The sequence below is a fragment of the Neodiprion virginianus genome, chromosome 7, assembly GCF_021901495.1.
Source record: "Neodiprion virginianus isolate iyNeoVirg1 chromosome 7, iyNeoVirg1.1, whole genome shotgun sequence".
Classification (NCBI taxonomy): domain Eukaryota; kingdom Metazoa; phylum Arthropoda; class Insecta; order Hymenoptera; family Diprionidae; genus Neodiprion; species Neodiprion virginianus.
Genome location: NC_060883.1, coordinates 16,615,545 through 16,639,166, shown reverse-complemented (window position 1 = coordinate 16,639,166; position 23,622 = coordinate 16,615,545). Strand labels below are relative to the sequence as shown.

The window sequence follows — 23,622 nt, the reverse complement described above, 5'->3', positions numbered from 1 at the left end:
TTGTCTTTAATAAATACTATTCAATAAATTGGTAAAACATCTCGAGCTTCATCCTACCACCCTACTTACCTATTTAAAAATGACGCTTTCACTCTTGTGCATGAAATATGAAAATAAAATACATACACTGTAGAATTGAAATTTAACAACCGTTCGTTTGTGTTTTTTTGATTGCAGGTCGTTGCCTTCGCTTTGACTCGGCTTTGAAAATTTGACGATATCAAAAATGGTTGCAAGAATATTTGCGGCCCATGGCCGTTTCTGCGCTAGTCATTCCCTCGAGGTTATCGTCGGTACATTGACCTTGACTGCGTGTATGTTGACCTTGGAAACCGGAAGTAACCATCAGCGAGAGAAGAGTCTTCACACGGCCGGTAAACATTGCTGGAACGGTCGCTGCAGCGGGGATGTAAGTTTATTATTTATTTATACATATTCAAATAGGTATTTGCTTAATTTTTTCATCGCAATTAGTTGACCAAGTTCTGTGTGTTTACAAATATACTCGACCCTGTAGAACGCCTGCATTTTTAATCTCTAAGGCCATGCGGTACTTCTACCTTTACCGACCGAGCAAACTCACCCATTTTATTCTTATGTTAAAACAACACATGTGAAAAAACCGTACGTTTTTTTACGATTTTCGATATATAACTAGCTTTCATGATTTCCGCTACGATAGAGCGATGCATTGTCAAAATTTGAACTCTTTCTGTTCATTTGTTTATTTAATATGGGGAGAAAAGAGGTGAGTTTGCTCGGTCGGTAAAGGCAGGAGTACTACATAACCTTAAGATAACGCGTGCTAATATCATGCTTTAACAATTTGTTATTATTTTTAGGACCTGAATGCAGCCGATATGATCGTTATGACGATTATTCGATGCCTGGCTGTACTCTACAGTTACTATCAGTTTTGCAATCTCCACAAATTGGGGTCCAAGTATATTCTCGGTAAGGCTTGAACATTCCAATAGATTTCTTTTTACACATTTGTAAAGATGTTAATTAGAATCCACGAACGATTTTTCTGGTGTTTATTTTTTTTTTTCTCTTGCACACCTGACAAAATATTTCTTAAATTCCACGGTGATCTGACAAAAAATCTAGCGAAGCATTTCACATGGAATTTTCTGCATTTCATTGAACTCTCAAAATGACGATGTTCTTTTATACATGATTTCACGATGATTCGACGAAATTTGACGTGCGGAATTTACTACATTTCACTAAATTTCTCGACGATTTAATCATGTAATATATACTTCACAGAAGGCTTTAGAAATTTTTCTTATTTTCTATATGGGGATTAATTGACAAATTTTTGCAAAATTTTGTTTGAAATACAAATGCAAAAAATTTCGTAATATTTCGTCACTAGATATGACAGACTTTCGTATACGCAATTTTCTACATTTCATTAAAACTTCATGGGGATTTCAGGATAGATTTTGAGAATTCTACATGGAATTTTCCATTTTTCACTGAATGCCTTCTATATTTATATTTATGTACTTATTTACCAAGCTTAGAAAGCATTCGGTGAAGAGGAGAAAATTAAACATAACAGATTTCACAAAATTGCACTTTAAATTTTTGAGAATATCATATATGATTATTATATTCGTCAGGATTTTATTATCATAATGCAACTGAAGACAGAACAAACAAGTTTTCGCTTATTATACAAAATTGTTAATCCCCACGTTTTGATTACATGTTGGTTGATAATTTTGTATGATAATCAATTGGATATATTTTGCAATTTGTTTACGCCCAAGAAATTCACGAATCCAATCTGTCAATCAATTAAATATTGACAGGAAATCGTCACTTCGTCAGATTGAAATTGTAATTAAATCTGTACTCAGGAATTCGAGAAACATCGCATTTATTTGTTATTGTCCTTTTTTCTGTAACCAAAAGTATGGATTGGTAAATTGATTAGTTTAAATAATCCGGGTCGGATTAAACTTAAAAAAAAAAAAAAACGTTTCTTTACCGGTGAATCATCTCTTTTTGCCCCTTTTATTCAATCAAATCTCATGCCTTGAAAAAATGGGATTTCCACAAATTATTAGTTTTCACTTTATGTTCAATTCATGTACAGTTTATGCGCAAACGTTATAATTGGTATCGAATCTCCGTATGTAAAGCGACGTGTTCACCCATATTCGGTTATGCAGATTATTCGACATTGATTGAAATTGGTCGAAATGTGATCTATATGTCCGTATTCTCCAGACGCGTATGAATAAATACGAATTATGGTATAATGTACCGTAACTATTTCATTCATAAAACCGGATCTATGTACAGTATTATAAGAAGCCTGCTATGCATCCGCATAGCACGTGAAAGCCTTGAAACATTCACGGGGAAAGTTTTATAGAAAGTGACAACGGTTTACTTTTCTTACTTCATTAACCACGTGGTGTATACGTACCACTTCATTATCCACGTTATATACATGCATAAAGTTATGAGGCATTCCGCGCCAAATCTACCCCTACGATTTTAGATTTAACCTGCATATTTGAAAACAATAAATACCATCCGCATCATTTTTCGAAATCTAGGCATGTACTCATATTTTGTTCGCAACTCGTTATTTATGTCGATTTTTTTTTCAACTTGAATAATTGCGCTCATCTTGACGATTTCTTTTTCTTGTAACTCAAAAATTCTGTTATATTTGACTTATTATTCATTTTTGTTTACATTAGATTGGTTCGTTTTATATATTTGATACAGCAAAGAAATATTTCAAACCTCAAATTTGAATTGTACAAAAACAGTTGATTTGCAATTTTTCGGACATCAGATATTAAGTTCAACTCACATTTTTCGGGTCGATTTTGATTATAATAATTCTTATTGCTAGATTATCCAGAATTTTAATTGAATCATATTCTTGAAATTAGAAACTATGCAATGACGCAATATTATTAAATTTTACTTCTTTTAGCATTTTTCAATGTCGTTCTTAATTGTGTTTTTTTTTCCTTTGCCTTTTTTACATGAAATGTCGCATACGGTTGCTTTGAATTAACAAAAATTTCGTCATTAATGCTTTCTCTGCCATAGACTTAATTACCGTAACCAAAGGAGAAAACAAGAAAGAAAGGAGCAACGATCAACAGAAATGGAAAAAAATGAATTTATTGTGTTACAGGCTCGAAATACTCAATATTATAATTATGATGAAACGGTTGACAAATTATTTCACAACGAAATTTTGTTCATCTTCTTTTGCTCAATATGATTATCTAACAGTCATAAACGAACGTGATGGCAATTTGGTGGGATTGAACCCGGCCTCTTTAAAATTATGTGAATACCACAGGTGTATCGCGTTGCGTGTGCGTGTTTGTAAAACGCGCATCACGCAACTTGGAAAGTGAAAAATTAAGTGAGAGTTTGAATCGGGCAGAATACTTCGCGATGGTAGTTGGTGAAATTAAATGGCGTTTGGGAACGCACAGTCATTTTATTTATGCACATCATACAGTTCGTATTTGCATGTGCTGCATCCCTAATTTCACGAGAGTGAAGTCAGCAACGTCACTGTCACGATTCACGTTTGGAAAAAATTGTTACTTTGCACTTTCAGGATTGTCTAAAATTTAGTAAATCATGATAACACAAAACGTACATATGCATTTTGAAAAAACAACTCCTTGAAACTCGTTCGGAATTTGTTCAATAGTCATATTTTCCCTGACGTTTCGTTGGGTTAACGTTACTAACTTCAACCTCGTCCAATTTCACGGATTCGCAAATAGCGCGGCTTTCACCGAACCGAGTCTAAAACGATCGTGTGAAATTTTTTTTTTACATAACGCGAGCATGTTTACGCTTCTCCCATGCGTGTGCTCCGTGCACAAACTATTTGTTTCTGTGGGTGCGTTCCGAAATTAGCTCCTAGTACTGCCGAAAATCTTTTATCTCTTTTGATCTGTCGAGGTCGTGACTAGCTCTGTCCCTGTCCTAGGGCGTTTTTAGAGCGGCAAATTAGTTTCGGAACGCACCCTATGAGGGTAGAGTGAGTCTACAAATGCGCATGCGTGGAATATAGAAAAGACCACTTTTAACTCCTAGAACATAAAAATGGTCTTTTCTGTACTCCGCGCATGCGCTGTCGCTAATAAATCTGATATAACGCGACCCTAACCTCAATTTCATGCTTCGTGAAGAAATGCGTAACGCACTCTTGTTATACAAAAAATCGTGTGTAATAAGGAATCTACGGTCTTTTCGCCTCGCATATTGCAAATACGTGAGGCAAAAAGACCAAGTTTGCCTTCTTGTTACACAAGACCAAAGTCAGTTAGAAAATCAGCTGAAAGATGAGGAATACGTGTATTATTATTGCTATGCTAGTATCGCCTTACCTTGACTTTCACAGTTAATTACAATCGAATCAATGTAAAAATCTACTTATAAAATGTCAGGATAAAAAAAGGAAGAAAATGTGTAAAAACCGGTAAAACATACTATTTTTTTCTTCTTGAACATCCTAATCCATTATAAATTACATTTTGACAAGGTACTCTGACAATGGCCGGTTTTTCGAAGCAACAAGTTGTTTTTAAAGCTGTAAAATTCAATCCATGGTTACTAAGTAATTCAAATCTATAGCCGTAATTGAATTTTTTACAAAAAAAAATTGATCTGCCAAAGTACACGTCATTCATCAAATCAATACTACCTTGTACAATTCTCAAAAGATGATACAAGAAAAACAAAGTTCACACACAAATCTGAAACTCAATAATACAAAAATTAGTGCACCTATGGCTTATTTTTTTCCAAAGCATCATCCAATAATAATTGCGTGTAAAAATCGATATAAAAATGTTCGCAATTGCAAGATTCATTATTCCATTTAGATTTGAAAATATTGCCAGTTTTATGTTGGTTCATTCCATTATCTCAAATAGATTGAATCATATCTAGGTAAATAGTCGCTATCAAGTTTTTGTTGTTGCGGCTGCAAATATTGTGACTAGAAATTTTATTTGCATTCATTTATAGTTTGAATCAATTAACCTGCAGCTCTCAACTGCAATGCATACTAAGAAGCAGTTTGATTTTCAAGGTAGCGGTTAGAGGGTCACCCAAAATTGGCACATGCATGGTTTCGACAGTCTATTTACACACGAACATTGACTCAAGAGTATCTCTCCTACAACGAAAATCAAATATATATGTATAGTTCTAGGTTTCTATATACACTTTAAAACATGAACTATGGCAGCAATGAATTTTACAACTTCTTTAGTCTACCTTTTTTTTTGGCAATCGGAATAATTTCAAATTATATAAATATGTACTCGTTACGTAATAGCATACAACTAATTCAATATTCTAATACCAAGACATTTCAAACTTGATACTTCTTGGGTAAAAATAGTCGCCCAAATGCTTAATGAATTTTTATTGCAATACTCTAGTTTTATAATTGAATAATTTTATCTCTACATGACTATCATTAATAATTTAATTACGTGTTACATATTACTCTTCTAATAATTAATTGTTTTATTCAAGGTATTGCCGGACTCTTCACCGTCTTTTCCAGTTTTATATTTACATCAAGTGTGGTGAATTTTCTCCAAAGCGACATCTCAGATTTGAAGTGAGTGAAACAATACAATATTCTATGCAAAAATCTACAAAATTTGAGAAAAGACAGGGAATTCTTTATGTTTTTTGTTTGCTGATGCGATTACAACGGCCGAGGAGCACTGAATAATAATACAAATAAATGGCTTGTTTGCAGAGACGCACTTTTCTTCTTTCTCCTCCTGATCGACCTCTCAAAGGCCGGGGTGTTAGCGCAATTAGCCCTGAGTTCAAGGAGCCAGGAGGAAGTCCGGGCGAATATTGCTCGCGGTATGACTTTGCTGGGTCCGTCAATAACGCTGGATACACTAGTCGAGACACTTCTCATCGGCATTGGAACCTTGTCAGGAGTTAGAAGATTAGAAATATTATGCTGCTTTGCTTGCCTGAGCGTCATTGTGAACTACGTTATATTTATGACCTTCTATCCGGCATGTTTGTCTCTTATTCTTGAGGTATGTCTATGTTTTTAAATTATGCTCTAAGGAGGTGCCACACCTCTATTTAAAATGATTCCAGAATTTTCAAAGCGCAACCTTTGATCACTTGTAATAAGGTTGATGTTAAAGTTTTATAAATTTTAGGGAGTTTGTTACAAGTAAATTCAATTAAGAATTCATTGTTCCGCAGTTGGAGAACTTTTTAGACATTTTTGCAGTGATTTTATGATTCGAACGTTTTGTCGTGTATTTCTTTTCCTTCTTTTACATTTCATCAGCTTTCTCCTTATCCACGCAATTTTATGATTTCAGCTGTCCAGAGGAAGTATCACCATCGGCCAACTCAGCGCCGACAAAATGTTACTGATGCATTCTCTCCACGAAGAAGATCAAAAGCCAAATCCTGTTGTTCAACGTGTCAAGTTAATTATGAGCGCCGGTCTCATATTGGTCCATGCCCATAGGTAATTGACAATCTTTTTTAATAGTATCTGTGTAACTGTTGAAGTTGGGAATATAAAAAAACCTTAAATTTATTGTAGGGAAAAATCAGAATCAATCAGGACGATAAAAAAAAAATTCGCTTTTTAACTTCATTGAAAACCGCACGCGATATTTCAAAGCTCTAAATTATTCATGCATGTATCTTAAATGAAAATTTATTTGTGGACTCTAAATCCAGATAAAATTGAACCCCCTTGCCTAGAAAATGTCATTTGCGGCACGTGAGATTAGTATGAAAATATATCATACTTTACCAAACTTGTTACAATTTAAATTTCTATTTTCGGCAGAGAAAAATTAAAATTACAATCTTGACAGTGTTTCAAATTTTAAATATTGAACTTTTTTTGATCAAGTTTGTAATTCGTACAAAATTTTTATCCCGAATTTATCTATGATAAAAGTTGAATTCTTGAAAAACTTCAAACTCCAGCATTGTCATTCGGGATTTCCATTTATCGAAAACTTACTACTAGATTTACTCAGAAGAACGAAGTTGGGAATAGGCCACTGTGGCACTGAATTAGTTCATGCAAGCGTGCGATCTTAGCACACAAGTTTCTCGACTAGCGAATAAGAGTAGTGGAAGTTCAACAATGCCATTGTAACAATCTGACCCCTCATACATTTTATGGAGAATTCTATTGTCAGGAGAGTCTTTTTTACCTGGTTCGACAGGTCATGTTCATGTTGCATCATGTAGAGAATAACTCTTCAAAATGTATCACTAGTTGCAAAGATGAGTTGAATCAGTTATAAAAGTCTTGAATGTATGCGCTCAGGCGTTTGACGTTTGTAAAAAAATTTCATACAAAAATGCACTTTTTCCTCATTCAAATATACTTCAAATTGTTGTTACAACGGATTGTTACGTTTAATTATAAATCGAGTTGTGTTTTATGCGACTAATCGGTGTACTGAGAAACGAAAAACTTGAATTCTATGAAATTAAGTATGAGTATTGGAAACGAGACACGGTTGGAAATAAATATTCCCGACAGATTGAATATTGCATGAGGATGGTAATAATATCTTGCAGAACAAAGCTTCGGCTACCATACAGAGTAAAATGAGTACCCAAAAATAGTAGCTGCCGCAGGCTGAAATTTTCATTCTTACGTTGACAGCGATACCAGTATCTCACCACTTTGAGAAAAAACGTTTGCGCACTTACATCGTCTTACTGTAAACCAATCTCCGAGCCATAACTTGTAAATATTTATCTCATCTAACACCATCGGTGATCAAGTTATTTAGATTTTTTTCACTGAAAAATTAACCAGTGCCTTGCAAAACTCTCCCTATATCTCTTATGAACCTTGTTACCTAACTCGCAAGCTCCAGATACTGGTCTTCCTTTGGCCATACACAATTTTTTACTCTCACTGCTTGGCACTAAGCTTCCGCTGTATCAGTTCTTAGTGATTTAGCCTCGTCTTTTTCCAACAAAAACTGCTCGCCATCAGACCTTTGCCATACCCGTCAGTTGTTCTCACGAAGTAAGATCAGTTGTGTGAAGAGAACGAATATAACCGGTCACAAACTTGTGTGCATTCACGAAAGATTCGTATAGTAATCAGGATCTTGAACTGTGTTTCATTTCGAGTGAGAGAAAATTAATCTGCGATTGAGTTCTTTACCTTGAAAGTAGGGTTCATAAAATTTTGTGTATATTTACAGTGCTACTTTGCTTACTTCATCGCATTTTTTTAAAATTTCAGTCGTTGGCCATTCAAACATGAAGATTGCGCAGATGTAGCAGAAGGAACGATATCACAAGTAAATTCTTACATAGTCGTGAATAATCATAACGATACTGAAGTGCCAACGGATCTTCACGAATACTTTATGAAGTGGCTGTCAGTCAGTGCAGATCATATTGTTATTTTGATACTGCTTCTTACGCTGGCTATAAAGTTTATATTCTTTGAAGACAAGGGTGAGCTTACCGAGCAGCTCAGACTAACCGAAGAAAGAGAGGAACAACAGAGAATTAGCGAAGAAAATATGCAAACAACTGCACTAGATGTTTCTCTTCAGCAAAGATTTGGCGCACCGCTACCTGTGATGCATACACCTGTGTTTCCAATTTCTGGAATGAATGGAGAATGGGTCGAAGTTGGCGACGAGATGCAAGTCAAATTCTTCGACAAAGAGGTTCAGACAGAAAAAAGCATTCCGTACTCGCAAAACTTTCCTGAATCTAATACAGATAATTCACAAGATACACCCGAAACGACAAGGAGTGTTGAAGAATGTCTGGCCATTTATAAATCTGAGGTATGTTAAATGTATTTCAATCTTTGACAGATTAAAACAACTATCAAATAATGAGTCCTATGAATCGCGGGCAATATTCCATAATTCAATCTAATTCATATCTATAGTATTTTCTTTATTGTCCGGTTTTAAGAAGGTTTACATGAATAAACATCTGAAAAAGTGTCCGGATTTTGGAAGTCATATTTTGATAATCAATTATTCAATTCGATTGGAGTATCTTTTATTCAAAAGTATGTAGATTGAGTTTCATTTAAAAAATTTTTTTATATAAATATTTTCATATAAATCAATGTTATTGACAATAACGTCAACCATTTCTCTAGGTAACATGTCTTGCGTTCTTAACGGTTTCTCAAAAACGTGTCAACCAATTAATTTACTTTAAATTTGTGGACCGTATTCTTGGATAGTTTATTCTCTGTCACGGTAAAAGTTTTTTCTAAATGAAGGCTGTTTGACATGGACATTCAACTTTTCCTAAAAAATGTACAATTTTTTTTATTTGACTAGTAAAAAGAATATTTTAATTTAAGAAAAATGGAATATTGTCAAAGTGGATGATCTGTTCAAGAATATTCTCTCTAAGTTTGAAGTAAATCAGTTTGAGCCGTTTTTCAGATGAGCTGGGTTCCACAAAACAGATTATTGAACGAAATCGTTGACATTATTGGCAATGCCAGTGCTTCCCATTGATTGTTTCTAGTAAAAAGAAAAATATGCAAATGAAGCTCGGTTACCATGCTTTTGAATAAAACAAACTCCAATCAAATTGAATAATTGGTTGTCAAAGTATAAGTTTCCGAAATTCACTCACTTTTTCAGTCATCTACTTATACGTACTCCCTTAAAAGTGTCAGGAGATCTAAATATAAACAAATCTTTCACTTTACAGTTGGGTGCGAGCGCGCTGACAGACTCCGAAGTCATACAACTCGTGCAACACAAATACATTCCAGCATATCAGCTTGAGAAAGCAGTTGGGGATATGGAAAGAGGAGTTAATTTGCGCCGTACGATCGTTGGAAGGGCTGGAAAATTCCTGGATCATCTGTCGGATTTGCCGTACAAAAACTACGACTATTCAAAAGTGTTGGGTTCTTGCTGTGAGAATGTGATTGGATACATACCGATACCGGTTGGAATAGCCGGACCTTTACTGGTCGATGGTGAATTGATTCATGTTCCAATGGCGACAACAGAGGGCTGTCTAATCGCCTCCACAAATCGTGGAAGCAGGGCTCTCCTGAAGTGTGGAGTGACAAGCCGAGTAGTCGCAGATGGCATGACTAGAGGACCCGTAGTTCGATTTCCAAATATATCTCGAGCAAGTGAAGCGATGACATGGATGCAGGACGAGCAGAACTTTGCAACGATGAAAAGTTCATTTGATTCGACGAGCAGATACGCAAGATTGACAAGAATACACATTCGCATAGCAGGCAGACTGTTGTTCATAAGATTTGTAGCGAAAACCGGTGATGCTATGGGTATGAATATGCTCTCGAAAGGTACAGAAAAATCTCTACAAGCGGTGCAGAAAATTTTTACAGACATGGAGATTCTGTCACTAAGCGGAAACTTTTGTACCGACAAGAAGCCGGCTGCTGTCAACTGGGTTGAAGGCAGAGGGAAGAGCGTTGTCTGTGAAGCCATCGTTCCAGCGGATATCGTCACCACAGTACTGAAGACCTCGGTCCATGCGCTTGTCGATGTTAATATCAGTAAAAACTTAATTGGATCTGCTATCGCAGGCAGCATAGGCGGTTACAATGCGCACGCAGCGAACGTTGTGACAGCCATATACATTGCCACGGGACAGGATCCGGCCCAAAATGTAGGAAGCAGTAATTGCATGACCATCATGGAGCCCTGGGGGCCTGATGGAAATGATTTGTATGTATCCTGCACAATGCCAAGCATTGAAATTGGCACTGTTGGAGGCGGGACTGGATTGCCCGCTCAGGGTGCTTGTTTGGGAGTACTTGGAGCCAAAGGCGCCCATCCAGAAACTCCTGGTGAAAATGCTAGCAAAGTTGCCAGAGTTGTCTGCGCCACTGTACTTGCCGGAGAGTTATCCTTGATGGCGGCTCTCACTGCAGGACATCTAGTCAAAAGTCATCTCCGACATAACAGGTATAGACAAGGCTAATCTGGTACCTACGAAATCATGACTCGGTAATATTTGAAACTGTCTCGTTTTGTACACGTATTTAAAATGTAAATTGGCCAAAATGCTGCTTGCATACAGCAGTCATTTGATAAATGTCTGGACTCAATTCCATGTAAAGCCAAGGTACGCCTGCCTGTATGCTCTATTTTCGGACCATCTAAATAATAGGACTTGTCCATTATCTTCTGTATCAGTTTCACGATTTTATCTTGATACTGAGGAATAATAATGTGCCTAACGGAAGACAAATCGATGACATGACATAATATGAATCACTACAACTTCTTGTCACGCATAATAATATACCTGCAAAATAAAATGATAAGAAACAGGGTATTGTTTAATTATTAGAAAAGAAAATTTATATTTATAGTACAATACAATTTTACATTTTATTACAACTCATTTCTATTATCTATTTTACTTAAAATTGAGGAAAACGTTTCAGAGCTGTTCAACTCTGGAATATTATCAAGCAGTTCTACTTTTGTGTATTGCTCTGTAGTATTGAATCTTTTTTCAGTAAAATCACTCAAACAGAAATCGAAAAACTAGTCGATCAGCAATTATTTGACAATAGATATTTGTTCCGAAGTTTTTAAAAAATTTTACGATTTTTAGTCACTTTCGCTTTTAAAAAAAAATATCAATGTCGTGAAAATTATGGGGTTTAACTTATAAAATGTTAGTCACATTGATCTTTTCTCTGAATCTAAATTTCAGTTCATGATTGTCTTACTAATGGATTACCTGAAAGTTAAAAGCTCTTCACTCGAATAATCAAAATGGAAATTCTAATTTATAGTTTTCAATATAGTTTTTCATGTAATCACCTGGCTAAATTAGTAATGAAATTATATTTCATTAGTGAAGATTATAGAAATCTACTAATATTTATCTTTAGATTACAGGATTTGGGTCGAGTTAGTTAAATCTTGTGACTTAGATTGGTAACTAATTTATTTATTTATTTATTTAATCCCATTGCTTACATAGTATACTACAAAAAAAAAAAGGTACATACATACATACCAGTAAATCCTACCGATATAAAGATACCTATATGTAGGTTTGGGATGCTATACAACTAACTTACATGCTAAGAAAAGATAGTGCAGTTCAATTTTATTATTCCGAAACATCGCTAAAACAGTTAATATACAATTTAACAACAGAAACTTAAAATTTTGAAGTGATATAACCATATAGCTTTCTTGTACAATATAAGATTAGAGATTTGTTAACAACTGTTTGATAATAACCATGTTTTGAATTTAGTTTTCCCAGATTTAACACTAGATACATATTGTTTTTAAATCATTGGGAAGACTATTAGAAAGATTGATTGTTTTTATACAATTATTTTTACCACCCACATCCTTACATATCTGAGGTAGAAAAATATTTTTGTTAGTATTACTATTTGAGTTTGTGTAGTTATTCTGCCATTCATTATAACGAAAAGTAAAAGATTCCAATGCAAAAATAATGTTTATTGACAATAATAAAATGTCCGAGAGAAGAACTGCTTGATCCCTTCTTATTTACCAAGTATTTCACATACGTACGTACATAAATTGAAGATAAATAAACAAAATTTACGATGTTGCCTAAATGAATTTCTCACATTGCAGATCGTCTACGGCAATGAGTAACCCGGTGAATTTAAACAGAACGAGTATGGGTGGAAACTTGACAGTGCCAAATCTTATCCCACCTATAGAACCTCAATGCACAGAACCAGCACGACAGTCCTAGCAGAGCCTTTAATACTTGTGTGATTGTATTAACGTAAAGAAATAAGAAACAAGAACAGACGAGTTGTGCGAAGCAGTGAACGATTCGTTGTTCCAAAGAGCAGCAATGACTCTCTCTCTCTCTCTCAATCTCAGGATACACACTGTAATTGTCACATGAGAAGAAATCCGTTTGTTCCAGAGAAGAATAATTCTACGAAACACCCATTACGTCTCATTGTCAGAGCAATTAAATCAAATATCTTATTATATAATGGTAATAAATAATAATAATGATAACGACAATGATATCGACTTGCGGATGGTTATCGTTAGAAACACTCTTGTCAAACGTATTAGAAGTAACATGTAATTACATACTTGAAGATAAAGAAATCATCAACTGTTATTTTAATTAAGAAAAAACTTTGAAAAATTTTAATAATAACAATAATCGGATGTACGAGGCAAACATTGCCGAGACATGTGCATAAATATTTAATATATTCTATTTTACTTTTATTAAATATATTGCGTCACCTTTTAGTGAGAATTGGCTTCTTGCATACTTTTTGTATTTACATTAGAATGCTTAATTTCAAGGGTTATTCGAACTGTGCGACTGATTTAAATGTTCGATTAATATAAAGTCGAGCATATATAGATATATATATAGGTGCAACGTTTTGCATACTGATTGAAGAAATGGTGGTGCAATTATTATTAATATTATTTCTTTAATCAAAGACAATATCGCCATGATTCCGATTACAGTATATGTTTGAAAAAATGAAGTATATATACACATATATATAAATATTACGAACAAGGAATTGCGACATATATATATATATATATATATATATATATATATATATATATGTATATATGTATATGTAGTAATAATGAAAAATTAACTAGAGGTATCTATGTTGATGGAGCAAATAGATTAATATATACACGTGCGTATAATATAAATAGTATATCACGTATAATCAGATTAATATATTTTGTTTACTTCTAAAATTTGTTGCAAATTATTACGGGATCTAGCCATTAAAATAATATTGTAAACCAAGGTAACTTTGGGATAATGGACGATTTTTGACTTTTGAATTTTTAGCAAATATCATGCGTTTTTCCGCTGTCACAAAGTTACTCCGGTTTATGGTATCTCTGTTGCTCTTCTTTGGTTTTTTCTGCATTCATGCAGCAGAAACCGGATATCGTAATCAGGATTCGTACGCAAAGGGAAAACCTGGAAAACCGGGAAAATTCAGGGAGTTTCTTACAGCAGGGAAAAGTCAGGGAATTTTGAAAATAAGACTGGAATTTTAAGTTTCTTGAAGAAATAACCCGTTCTTATACGTACATTACTTGATATCAAATCTACTTTCGTTTTTTTTTTTACTGAAAATCGCTGGATGTTGTTTGTAAATTAGTAATCGGACAGTAAATTAATTACTAGGTAATATTGAAGGTATTAGTATTAATATGCAAAAAAATTGTCATTAATCAGCGGCATATTTCTTGGAAGGTTACTGAAAGAACTCCTATTTTCAGGCTGGAACACCTGGAAAAGTCAGGGAATTTCGGTTCCAAAAAACGTACGAACCCTGGTAATAAACAAATGAAACAGCTTTATCTTATGGTTCTGCAGTCACACTGCAACGACTATAATGCGGTGTATTTGAAAACTGTACTACAATGTTGAAGTGCATAGTTCGACACAAATCGCTTTAAATTTGTTATTTTTCGGATGTTTATTCAGAATTAGACTTGCAATAACTATGAAAATATTAAGTAGCAAAAAGAAAAATTGATGTACGAAAAATTAAGTGCGTTCAGACCCTGTCGTTAAAGAAGGTAGAAGTTTATCAAGTCAAAGTAACAAAATATGTTTAGAAAATCACCATTTCGAAACTTTATAATTAGTTTGTAGGGTCTGCAGTTAGAAAACGAAGATGCATCGCCTTGATTGCATCATGACTTATGCTCTACTACGATTTTCACTATCCCAAAGTTTCGAAATTGTGAATTGTTTGAATACCGTTCATTATGTTACATTAAAGCAGGATCTCCAAACACATAGTTGGAAATGCTTTAACGCAGAACAATAAATAAAAGTGTAAGAATACTTATTATTGTCTAGAGTTCAGCAAAGAAATATTACAATTTCTGACACTTATCAGTAAAGCATTGTGCATTAAGATTTCAAGACTATAAATAATTCATTTTATTCGAGATAGTGCTAATATATTGATACAAAATACAATAATTGTACAAACTGTTTCAAATAAACATAGGAAAAGATAGACAGAAAAGTTTAGGAACTTCGGGTGTAATTACAAGAAGGAAACTGTTTCACATCCGAGATATTATTTAAAACTGACTACAACATAACGCCTAATACAACTAAGCACATTATATGCATCCCAATATATGCATCTATAAATTGAGGTTCTAGCGAAGAGTTGCGGATGGATGAACTTGATATTAAAATGAAATACGTAATGTGCAAAGCTTGTTCGACTATTTGTTTTTTTTTTTCTTCATTGTATTTCAGACTCTTGATTTCACATACCAAAGCATGAACTCCTCAATTCATATGCAAAGCTGATAGAATAGTCAGCAGCTCACGTCTGTGAAATGGAAATTTCTTACAAGGCCAAAAACAATCGTGACAATGATAAAAAAAAATCCTTCATTCATCTATATTCATGTAGGCTAGCAGAATGCGATGTATCAAATACGTCAAATCCACTTCTTTCGAGAATTTTATTGTACAGTTGACACTATAATATATACATGTATGAAAGAATTTGTAGTAAAAAATGAAATTGAAGTTGTGAAATTGTAGAATATGTCTCCCAACCATCGAACGTAAAACTAGTCATCAGGTGAAAATAAATAAACTGATAGTACGCATACAAAAAGAAACGATGTTTGGATTTTCAATTATTTCCAAACAATACGGCAATTGTGTGATCGGGTTACCTAGAAAAAAAATATCGATTCACCATTCAAAATATCAAATTTATATTTTTTCTTACAAACATCATTGTCTAAGTGCAGAAATGATCGATATTTTTTTGTTCCGCACAGCAGCAATACTTTACTTCAGCACACATGGGAATGATATGCTATTAAATAATTCATTTTTAAAGTTACATTTTTTCATATACTTCTTCATAGCCACATGTTTCACAGGTATGGGAATAATTATCATCCTCCTCATTGTAAGTATCTTCGCCGAACTCATGAGTGTGCGATGCTTTTGTTTTGTCGTACATAGAACTCCGTACATTCATTCGTAATTGTTTCACCTGTGAAATAAATCTTTGGTTAAGAATTCTCATATTCTTTGAATTGTAAAAATAGCTCAGTACCGCTGACTAGGTACAGTCTTTTCTTTGAAAAGTTCAAATCACTTTGACTTATAGGAGATGAAAAGACAACCATGTCTTAGAAGTACGTACATATCATTAGTAAATTTCACACCTTTTTGTTAAATTTCTTGATTTTTCCTTCTTGTCTTTTGACATCTCGTTTTTCTCTTTCCTCTAACAAAGCCTCTTCCGAACCCCAAACTTCGAGGGCACGTTTTTCTACTTGAAGATGCAAATACATCTTCATTTCGCCCCATCGTACATTGTGTGGATTTTTTTTTGCGATGTACTTCAAAGGTGGTTCCCTTTTATCAAGGTCACAGTCCTTCAACAAATATTCTTGCTTTGCTTCTGTCCTTGTTATTAGAGAATGTTTGTCTTCGTTGTCTCTGAGAGTGAAAAAAAACTATAATCACTTTTTTTCTAAACTGCAAAAGTTGGATTCTCAATGTGACCGGATTTAACAAACTTTTTTTTGTAAATTAATACATGACACGCAATTTAATAATAATTTTTATCTAATTTCAACAACAGTGAAAAGCCTGTATTATTACCACTTCGAAATTTGTAAAAGGAAACGGTAGATACAGAACAGTTGTGTAATCTTTTACAGATTGGTATAAATTTAAAAAATTTGATATTATGATGCACGCAATCTACTTTTAGACATAAGTGTATGAAATTAATAGTGCGTAAGTATAAATAAAATTTATTAATCCATAGATCAAAACAATCTCAAACGAAACTTGGAGATTAATTTAATTCATGAACAGTATTCAGTATTGTTCAATTTTATGATGGAGTACCCTTTTTTTTAATTACTAGAAAAATTGAAAGCTATGCATATTTAATATAACTGAAGCTGATTTACCTGCACTTATCGCAAACCAATAAATCGAAGGTCTGGAAGAGATAGGAATCTTTGAATTCACCCAGGCACTCGTTACATATAGGCAGTTTACTTATAATTGGTGCTGGTACGGATGTGATCTTTAGCTAAAAATATCATATAAATGATTTTACGTGATTGCTTATCACCTCTGTATAGAATAATGTCAATTAGGCTTATACTAACTATGCAAACTATCCCAAAAGTTTCAGTAAATCACAATCTATTTATTCGAACATACCATCTTTGGCTGTGAATAGTTTATGCATGTGATTCGAATGTAAGTAATATTGCGCAATTAGTAACAGGACCCTCTATTCTAGAAATCAGTTTCTAATTAGTCATTAAGTATATCACTGCTACTCAATTAATTCTGAATCTTCGAGAAAGCTTTTCTCGTCTTAAATGTGCCAAAATACTTATTAGCACCAAATAGTGTTCAACTATTGTTAACTGTACATGAGAAATGAGACTACCATTTGTTGCTCAAGCTCGTCATCTTCTTCAATGAGGAATCCACCTCCGCTATCGATTACACGTTGACCTCTTACTTTGACGAGTCTTCCAGTAACCGTGTCACTGTTGTCCCTAGCATATTGAATCAAATGATCAAAGTATCAAAAATATTATCGCAAGCTTAGTTATACGTAAATGTAGATACGTCGAAATGACATGCATACAAGAATAATCAGCTGTTATTTAGTAATAACTGACGATCTTACTCTTTCGCGTAAGGATGAGCGATCAGCTTCGCCTTTTTCAACAGTAAAGCTTTCTGACGGTTCTTCTCGGCACGTTTTAAAAGATCTGCATGTATTTCCGTGTTGTTTTGATCGGTTTCGTTAACGGCCTTTTTACGCGATCGAGTGTTTGCTGCCATTTCAATATTATCTCGCTGAAATGATTACTCCCGCAGATATCAAACAGTAACTAGTCGCTCAAGTTGCCACAAGTATTCAACGCGGTCAATCGCGGTAATCTGTAAATTATTTTAACTCTTGTGCTTGCTTACACTTTGGTGTAGGATTTGTAGTTTCAAATCCTCTACCACTTTTATGTAAGTAGAAACATAACAAATGGAAGAAGCATCTAAGTTTGCTACACCTTGTGCTACACGTGATAGTAGCCCAAGTCTATGGTTCTTACTTATCAGCGTTGCCAGCTGTATGGTCAAGACGGGATTTGTACGGTAACTTTGCCTCTACGGACATACGGTCTAGTTGCTCGACCGTACGCTAAATTTGTATGGTCTTGGACAAATTCTAAAGACTAGTAACTGCTTCGTGTAATTGAAAAATTCACAATCTTTAGCGTTTGTTTGAAATATTCTTGAATATCAAAGTGTCAATAATGTGGTTAAAACCTGTCTGGTCCTTGTGAAAAGAAGGAAAATCGTTAAAATTATGCAACCATTAAATATAAAAGAAAAACAAATGTATTCTACTGAAATTTCAAAGTACAGTCCATTTTCACTTTGAGTACGATCTGTTGCCACCAGAGGGTTGACACGCGATTTCGGAACGCGGTTGCCAGTACTTGCAGTACTGCAAGTATATTTCGGACCCTACGTTCGTTCTGTCTTGCCGGATACCCTCAAAGTCGCATTGCGTATTTTTCGTTAAAAATTTAGCTATATAAAACTAATTTTTTTTAATGATTTAGTTACTTTGGCGGTAAATTATGTTCGGATTATTACTAAAAACATTGAATTTTGGCAATAGCATATTAAATAAACAACTCAAATAATCGACATTCTTTTCGTAGTTTTTGGCGGGATTCCTGAGTAATGACAATTTGAGTTGGTAATTCTGACTCGCGGGATGAAAATTATCTAGCGGTAAGAAACAGTAGAAATAACAAATGAAGTATCTTATTAATTCAGTCTCGAGCTTGTGACAGCATATGGATGTAAAGATTCCACAAAGATTCATTCAACCATTTTTCTTGGAGATTATCGGAGTTATCGCCATACCTCGTCATAGATCCGCGATATTTTCACGTCGATAATACCCTTAGCATATTCCTTATGCCCATATAATTATTAAGTTACAGTGAAGTTTTTTTTGAGAGTCATCAGTTTCCTACACCTATTTATTATATTGTTAAATATTTGGGACTGTTGATATTTTACCACTAATTTAATTACCGTTTTGTTATTGTACTTGTATTGTTAGAAACTTATAAATTAATTGTAAGATGGAGAGAGAAGAGCGGCGCGTCCGGATGCACCGATTACTCGCGGAAACTGGTAATAATTTCACGCGATCGGCAAGAATCTACCGCGAGCGATTCACGGCGGATAAACAACCACCATCAAGGCAATCCTTCCGAAGGTATGATGTTCGTGATGAAATAAATTCAGAATTGCACAAATACGTAAATTTACACTAGAACTAGATCCAACTTGCGCAAACTAAGTAACCTAGCTAAAAAGTGTAGGATCATTTATGTGATAGAAATATCGTTTACGTCAATTTTGTTTCTGTAAGATTATAATGCTCATCAATTTTTCCAACAATGTATCATTCACCTATGCAAAACTCGTTTTTAGACTGGCAGAAACAGAGCGGAAGTTTGGGGTACTGAAACAGCCCCGACAGCAACGCATCAGACCGGTATTGGATGGCCCAGCAAGAGACGCAGTGAAAAATGCACTTAAGAAAAACGGGATCCAGAGCATGAGACAGGTGGCCAGAACACTGCGTATGTTTTTTTTTCTGGATTATATTTTTTTGTAACTTGTTTATTATTGTAAAACGAACATCTGGAGAGTTCCATACTAAATCAACTAGTAATTTGAAATTGATCTTGTGAATGAATGTTTTTTTTTTTTAATATTTCTTTGGGTACTTTCAAAAATTGCAGATTGACATTAAGAAGCAACTGTATTTTATTTAATTAAGCTAAGCAGTTCATTTGATGCAAAAACTTCTTTGTTATAGTCATTCCTGGTTTTGTTAATTGATATTTACTAACTGCGTGAAAATTACAAGATAATTCTATTCATAGAATCAACACTATGTAACAGTTAATGTAGAAGTGAAACAATTAATTGCATCTGGTTTAATTATTTTCTCATGCCTTTTAAACGAAATAATCAATTTCGTACAGAGGTTCCGCGAGAATCCATCAGGAAAATCGTACATTTGGAAAACAGCGCATCAGGTGCCAACTGGCACAAAATCTCGATCAAAGGTTACGGTACTGTAACTGGGGAATACAGCGTCTCAAGGAAGATGCCGAATTCTTCCGGAGAGTGTGCTTCACTAATGAAGTCACCTTCACAAACATCGTAATGCTGATTAAACAAGAGTGTCGTTACTGGACTCCAGGAAGTCCACATTGGATTGTGGAGCAGGACGCCCAACACAGTTGGAAGGTCCAGGCCTGGGTTGGACTATTAGGGGATAGAATAATCGGACCTTATTTTTTTGAAGGGAATATGAATTCCCAGAAATATGCTTACCAACGAACTCCCCCGTTTGTTGCACGGAAATCCCATTCCTATGGACCAGGTTTGGTGGCAGCAAGACGAGGCCCGTGCTCACAACAGCAACGCGAACACAAAGTTCCTGAACGCTATGTTCCCGGAGCGATGGATTGTGACAGGAGGTCCGATTAGGTGGCCAGCACGCTCACCAGATCTCACGCCACTTGATTATTACTTCTGGGGTAAAGTTCAAAGAATTGTCTATGCACAGGCCCCTACCACAAAGCACAATATGAGGCACCGTATCGCCGATGTGTGCGCTGCAATTCCCATCAGGCAGCTGCAACAGGTGCGCAGGTTGATCCGAAAACGGTTCTCATTTTCCACCGAGTAAAACGGACGTCACATGGAGCAACTCTTCAGACAGAAGAACCAGGCCTAAGACGTGAGATTCTTTTGACAAATCTCTATTGATGAATAATAAAAATTTATGATGGACAATTCTTACTGAACAAAAATTTGAACCTCAGCATTTCTATAGTGTGAGAATATAGTATTATAAAAATGGTGAAAAGTCAACTTTATATTTGTTTGCTTTTGCACTCAACACAATTGTTTAAAATTACATTCTTTCTTAGCAAATTACATACGCATCGTATTGTTCTAATTATCATATTTGACTTTTCAAATAGCTATGACGACTGTCCCGTGGAATGTAGAGGATGGCAAGGAACGGCTTTTGGTTAACAGTAACAGTAGGCGAGATCAGGAGTGAAACTTAAGATTAGATTCTTATATCAAATCGCTCATAATGATTAATACAAAAGTATGATAGGCGCTTCTTAATGCAAATAAATCTGAGCCTCAACATTCGTATTATGAGAAAAGTATTACGAAAATGGAGAAAAGTCAAATGTCCTATTGTTTACATCTGCATATGACACTGTCTTCATTTGTTTCATTAATATTGGATTTGCTCATATCGAAGTATGCACTCTGCATTTATCTATTTATGATGTACGAATATCAAAAACAGGTATTACTGAGAGTTTCATGGGGTGTAAAGAAGAGCAAGGAATAACTTTTGGAGGACAGTTACGATGGATAAGACCAGAAGTGAAACATGAGATAAGATTCTTTTGACGAATTGCTCGTTATGGATGATACAAAACTATGAGGGATGTCTTTTATTGCAAATAAATATCAGCCTCACTTCTCAGCATTTCTATTATGAGAGTAATATTACGAAAACAGTAAAAAGTTGAGAGTCTTGCCCTTTACTTCTGCGTATGACGCCGTCTGAATTTTTCAATAATATTGGATTTGTTCCTATCAAAATATACATATAGTACTCACACAATTAAATTCAATGATTGATTTTCAAAAACAGGTGTTGCTAACAGCCTTGTGGTATGCAAAAGATAACGAGGACTGGCTTTTGGCGCTGGTTTTGGTGGGTATCCCGTGAGGTGAATCCCACACTCCTGGGAGTGACGTTACCCTCCCCAGGGTAGTCTATAAAAGATTTCCCCAACAATTTGGCTAGACGCAAGAAAAAAGAACCGATAATAATAAATATCAGCACACATTGATATAGTCTCACATATTTCGTCAATTAAAACGTGAATGTCGACTTAGCAGACTTGTAATTTGTAAAAGATGCACTATCATTAATACGTTCGCGATTTCATTATCCATTATATTTTCAAAAAATAATGCATCAATTCAATGTCGTAAACCAGATATTGTGTTACTATATTGATAAAACAGCGAGAAGCTCATAATTAGAAACGAAGAAAAGCCATTTCGTTATTTCACCCCAGTTTTGAAACAGTAGATTCAACAATTCATTGCTGTTTCACAGGTCAACTGAAAACAAATTGACCTGTAAACATCAGCACCGAGTAGTGGAAAGAAACCTGTTAGTAATATTTTGACGTTAACTTTCACTTTCAATGCGAAAATTAATCTATTGAAATTATTGTCAGGTACAATTAAGCACATGGTACGGTCGGTGGATTGAAAAGGAAAAAATAGCCTTCTCCTTGAATAATTTCGGTTAATCGACTAACAGTTGCAGTTAAAAATTTTTTTTAACTTCTATGACGATGTTCTGTTCTCCATTGAAGTCTTCAATTTCATTCCTTTCCTTTACACTGTATCTCATTGATGTGTTTAATGTACTTACTGCCTGTATCCAGAATATCGAGCATAGCATAAACTAATAAGTTTAGGTAACAGCTTCAATTTTTCACTTCACAAGTACCTATGATCTGTGTAACATTGACGTACCACTTCAGAAAACAAATGTATTTTTAAATAATATACCATTCATGAATCATTTATAACCCGTATAGATACTTTATGATATACAGGTATTAAGGAATGCGGTTTATCAATAAATCATAATAATTGCAATCATTATTGATTTAGACACATATGTTCAACATGCCATACGCGTTTGTTTGATTTGATATTATCACTGAGATATTATACAGGATGTTTCCAAGTGCTGCAGTCAACTTGGCGACACGGGCAGTTACTTGAGACAGGCTAGCTCAGTCAGGATAGTCAGGATGTATGTATGTGCGTACGTACATACATTGAAAATTGCATCAATTTCTAACAGCAATTATCCTGCACGACTGGCTGTGAAGGTGAGAGGGGTCATTAGTAGTCTGCATCCAGATTTTCGGAAGTACACCCTTCGTCCTTTAGTCGCCATATTGAGTTTGAGGTTGAATTCGTTATTTATTAAATACCTCGTTTATGTTCAATTTTACACAAAAATTGATGACGAGCATATTTAAAGCAAATGCTTTTTCGTACAACTTCGGTTCAATCGATGCGCCATATCGTGGAGAGAAATTCTCCAACGAGCCGTTGACGTGTTCGATTGTAGCTAGATTTTTCCTTAAATAGAATAATCTCATTCATGTAACTGAAATGTAACTGTTACCTAGGATTCAATATTGACCCGTATACGTTTTGTCGAATAACGTAAGTAACTACAATAAGTAGCTCGTCACACGTAACTTGGTGCTCGTGAACAGGGTACATTGTAAATTAATTCGGAATTTTTCAAGTTAATACGGATTTCAATGGTATAAATTGAGAGGAGGAATTCTTGCTTTTTTGCGATACTCGAAGACG

At 34.7% G+C, this 23,622-nt stretch overlaps 3 protein-coding genes across 9 annotated transcripts in view; 2 read left to right on the top strand and 1 right to left on the bottom strand.

Moving 5' to 3' along the window:
• Nucleotides 1–13,619, top strand: part of LOC124309352 (3-hydroxy-3-methylglutaryl-coenzyme A reductase) — a 47,102-nt gene extending 33,483 nt beyond the window's left edge. For 2 of the 3 annotated variants that reach the window (XM_046772943.1, XM_046772944.1), the window contains exons 2-9: nt 178–409; nt 843–954; nt 5,554–5,641; nt 5,786–6,083; nt 6,381–6,532; nt 8,294–8,852; nt 9,748–10,988; nt 12,660–13,619. In XM_046772943.1, coding sequence (XP_046628899.1) covers nt 227–409; nt 843–954; nt 5,554–5,641; nt 5,786–6,083; nt 6,381–6,532; nt 8,294–8,852; nt 9,748–10,988; nt 12,660–12,783 — 2,757 coding nt within the window. In that variant the 5' untranslated portion in view covers nt 178–226 and the 3' untranslated portion in view covers nt 12,784–13,619. The remainder of the gene's footprint in view (nt 1–177; nt 410–842; nt 955–5,553; nt 5,642–5,785; nt 6,084–6,380; nt 6,533–8,293; nt 8,853–9,747; nt 10,989–12,659) is intronic. The other variant, XM_046772942.1, reaches the window with a different exon arrangement.
• A 555-nt stretch (nt 13,620–14,174) lies between these two features.
• LOC124309355 (DNA repair protein complementing XP-A cells homolog) lies at nt 14,175–18,192 on the bottom strand. Of its 2 annotated transcripts, XM_046772950.1 has the most exons (6): nt 17,762–18,192; nt 17,516–17,627; nt 17,022–17,146; nt 16,263–16,539; nt 15,933–16,087; nt 14,175–15,758 (listed from the first exon to the last, which is right to left on the bottom strand). In XM_046772950.1, exons 1-6 carry the CDS (start codon nt 17,917–17,919, stop codon nt 15,755–15,757), a joined length of 831 nt encoding a protein of 276 aa, XP_046628906.1. In that variant the 5' UTR covers nt 17,920–18,192; the 3' UTR covers nt 14,175–15,754. The 2 variants fall into 2 exon arrangements, with proteins under 2 accessions (XP_046628906.1, XP_046628905.1); XM_046772949.1 differs by having other exon boundaries at nt 15,313–16,087; nt 17,762–18,191.
• A 607-nt stretch (nt 18,193–18,799) lies between these two features.
• Nucleotides 18,800–22,794, top strand: LOC124309357 (uncharacterized). 4 transcript variants are annotated; one of them, XM_046772951.1, is made up of 4 exons: nt 18,800–18,876; nt 19,236–19,372; nt 19,591–19,742; nt 20,151–22,794. In XM_046772951.1, exons 2-4 carry the CDS (start codon nt 19,236–19,238, stop codon nt 20,333–20,335), a joined length of 474 nt encoding a protein of 157 aa, XP_046628907.1. In that variant the 5' UTR covers nt 18,800–18,876; the 3' UTR covers nt 20,336–22,794. The 4 variants fall into 4 exon arrangements, 1 of the variants encoding a protein (XP_046628907.1); XR_006909226.1 differs by lacking the exon at nt 18,800–18,876 and having other exon boundaries at nt 18,883–19,372; nt 20,151–20,914; nt 21,860–22,794; XR_006909225.1 differs by lacking the exon at nt 18,800–18,876 and having other exon boundaries at nt 18,883–19,372; nt 20,151–20,914; nt 21,506–22,794.
• The last annotated feature ends 828 nt before the right edge of the window (nt 22,795–23,622 follow it).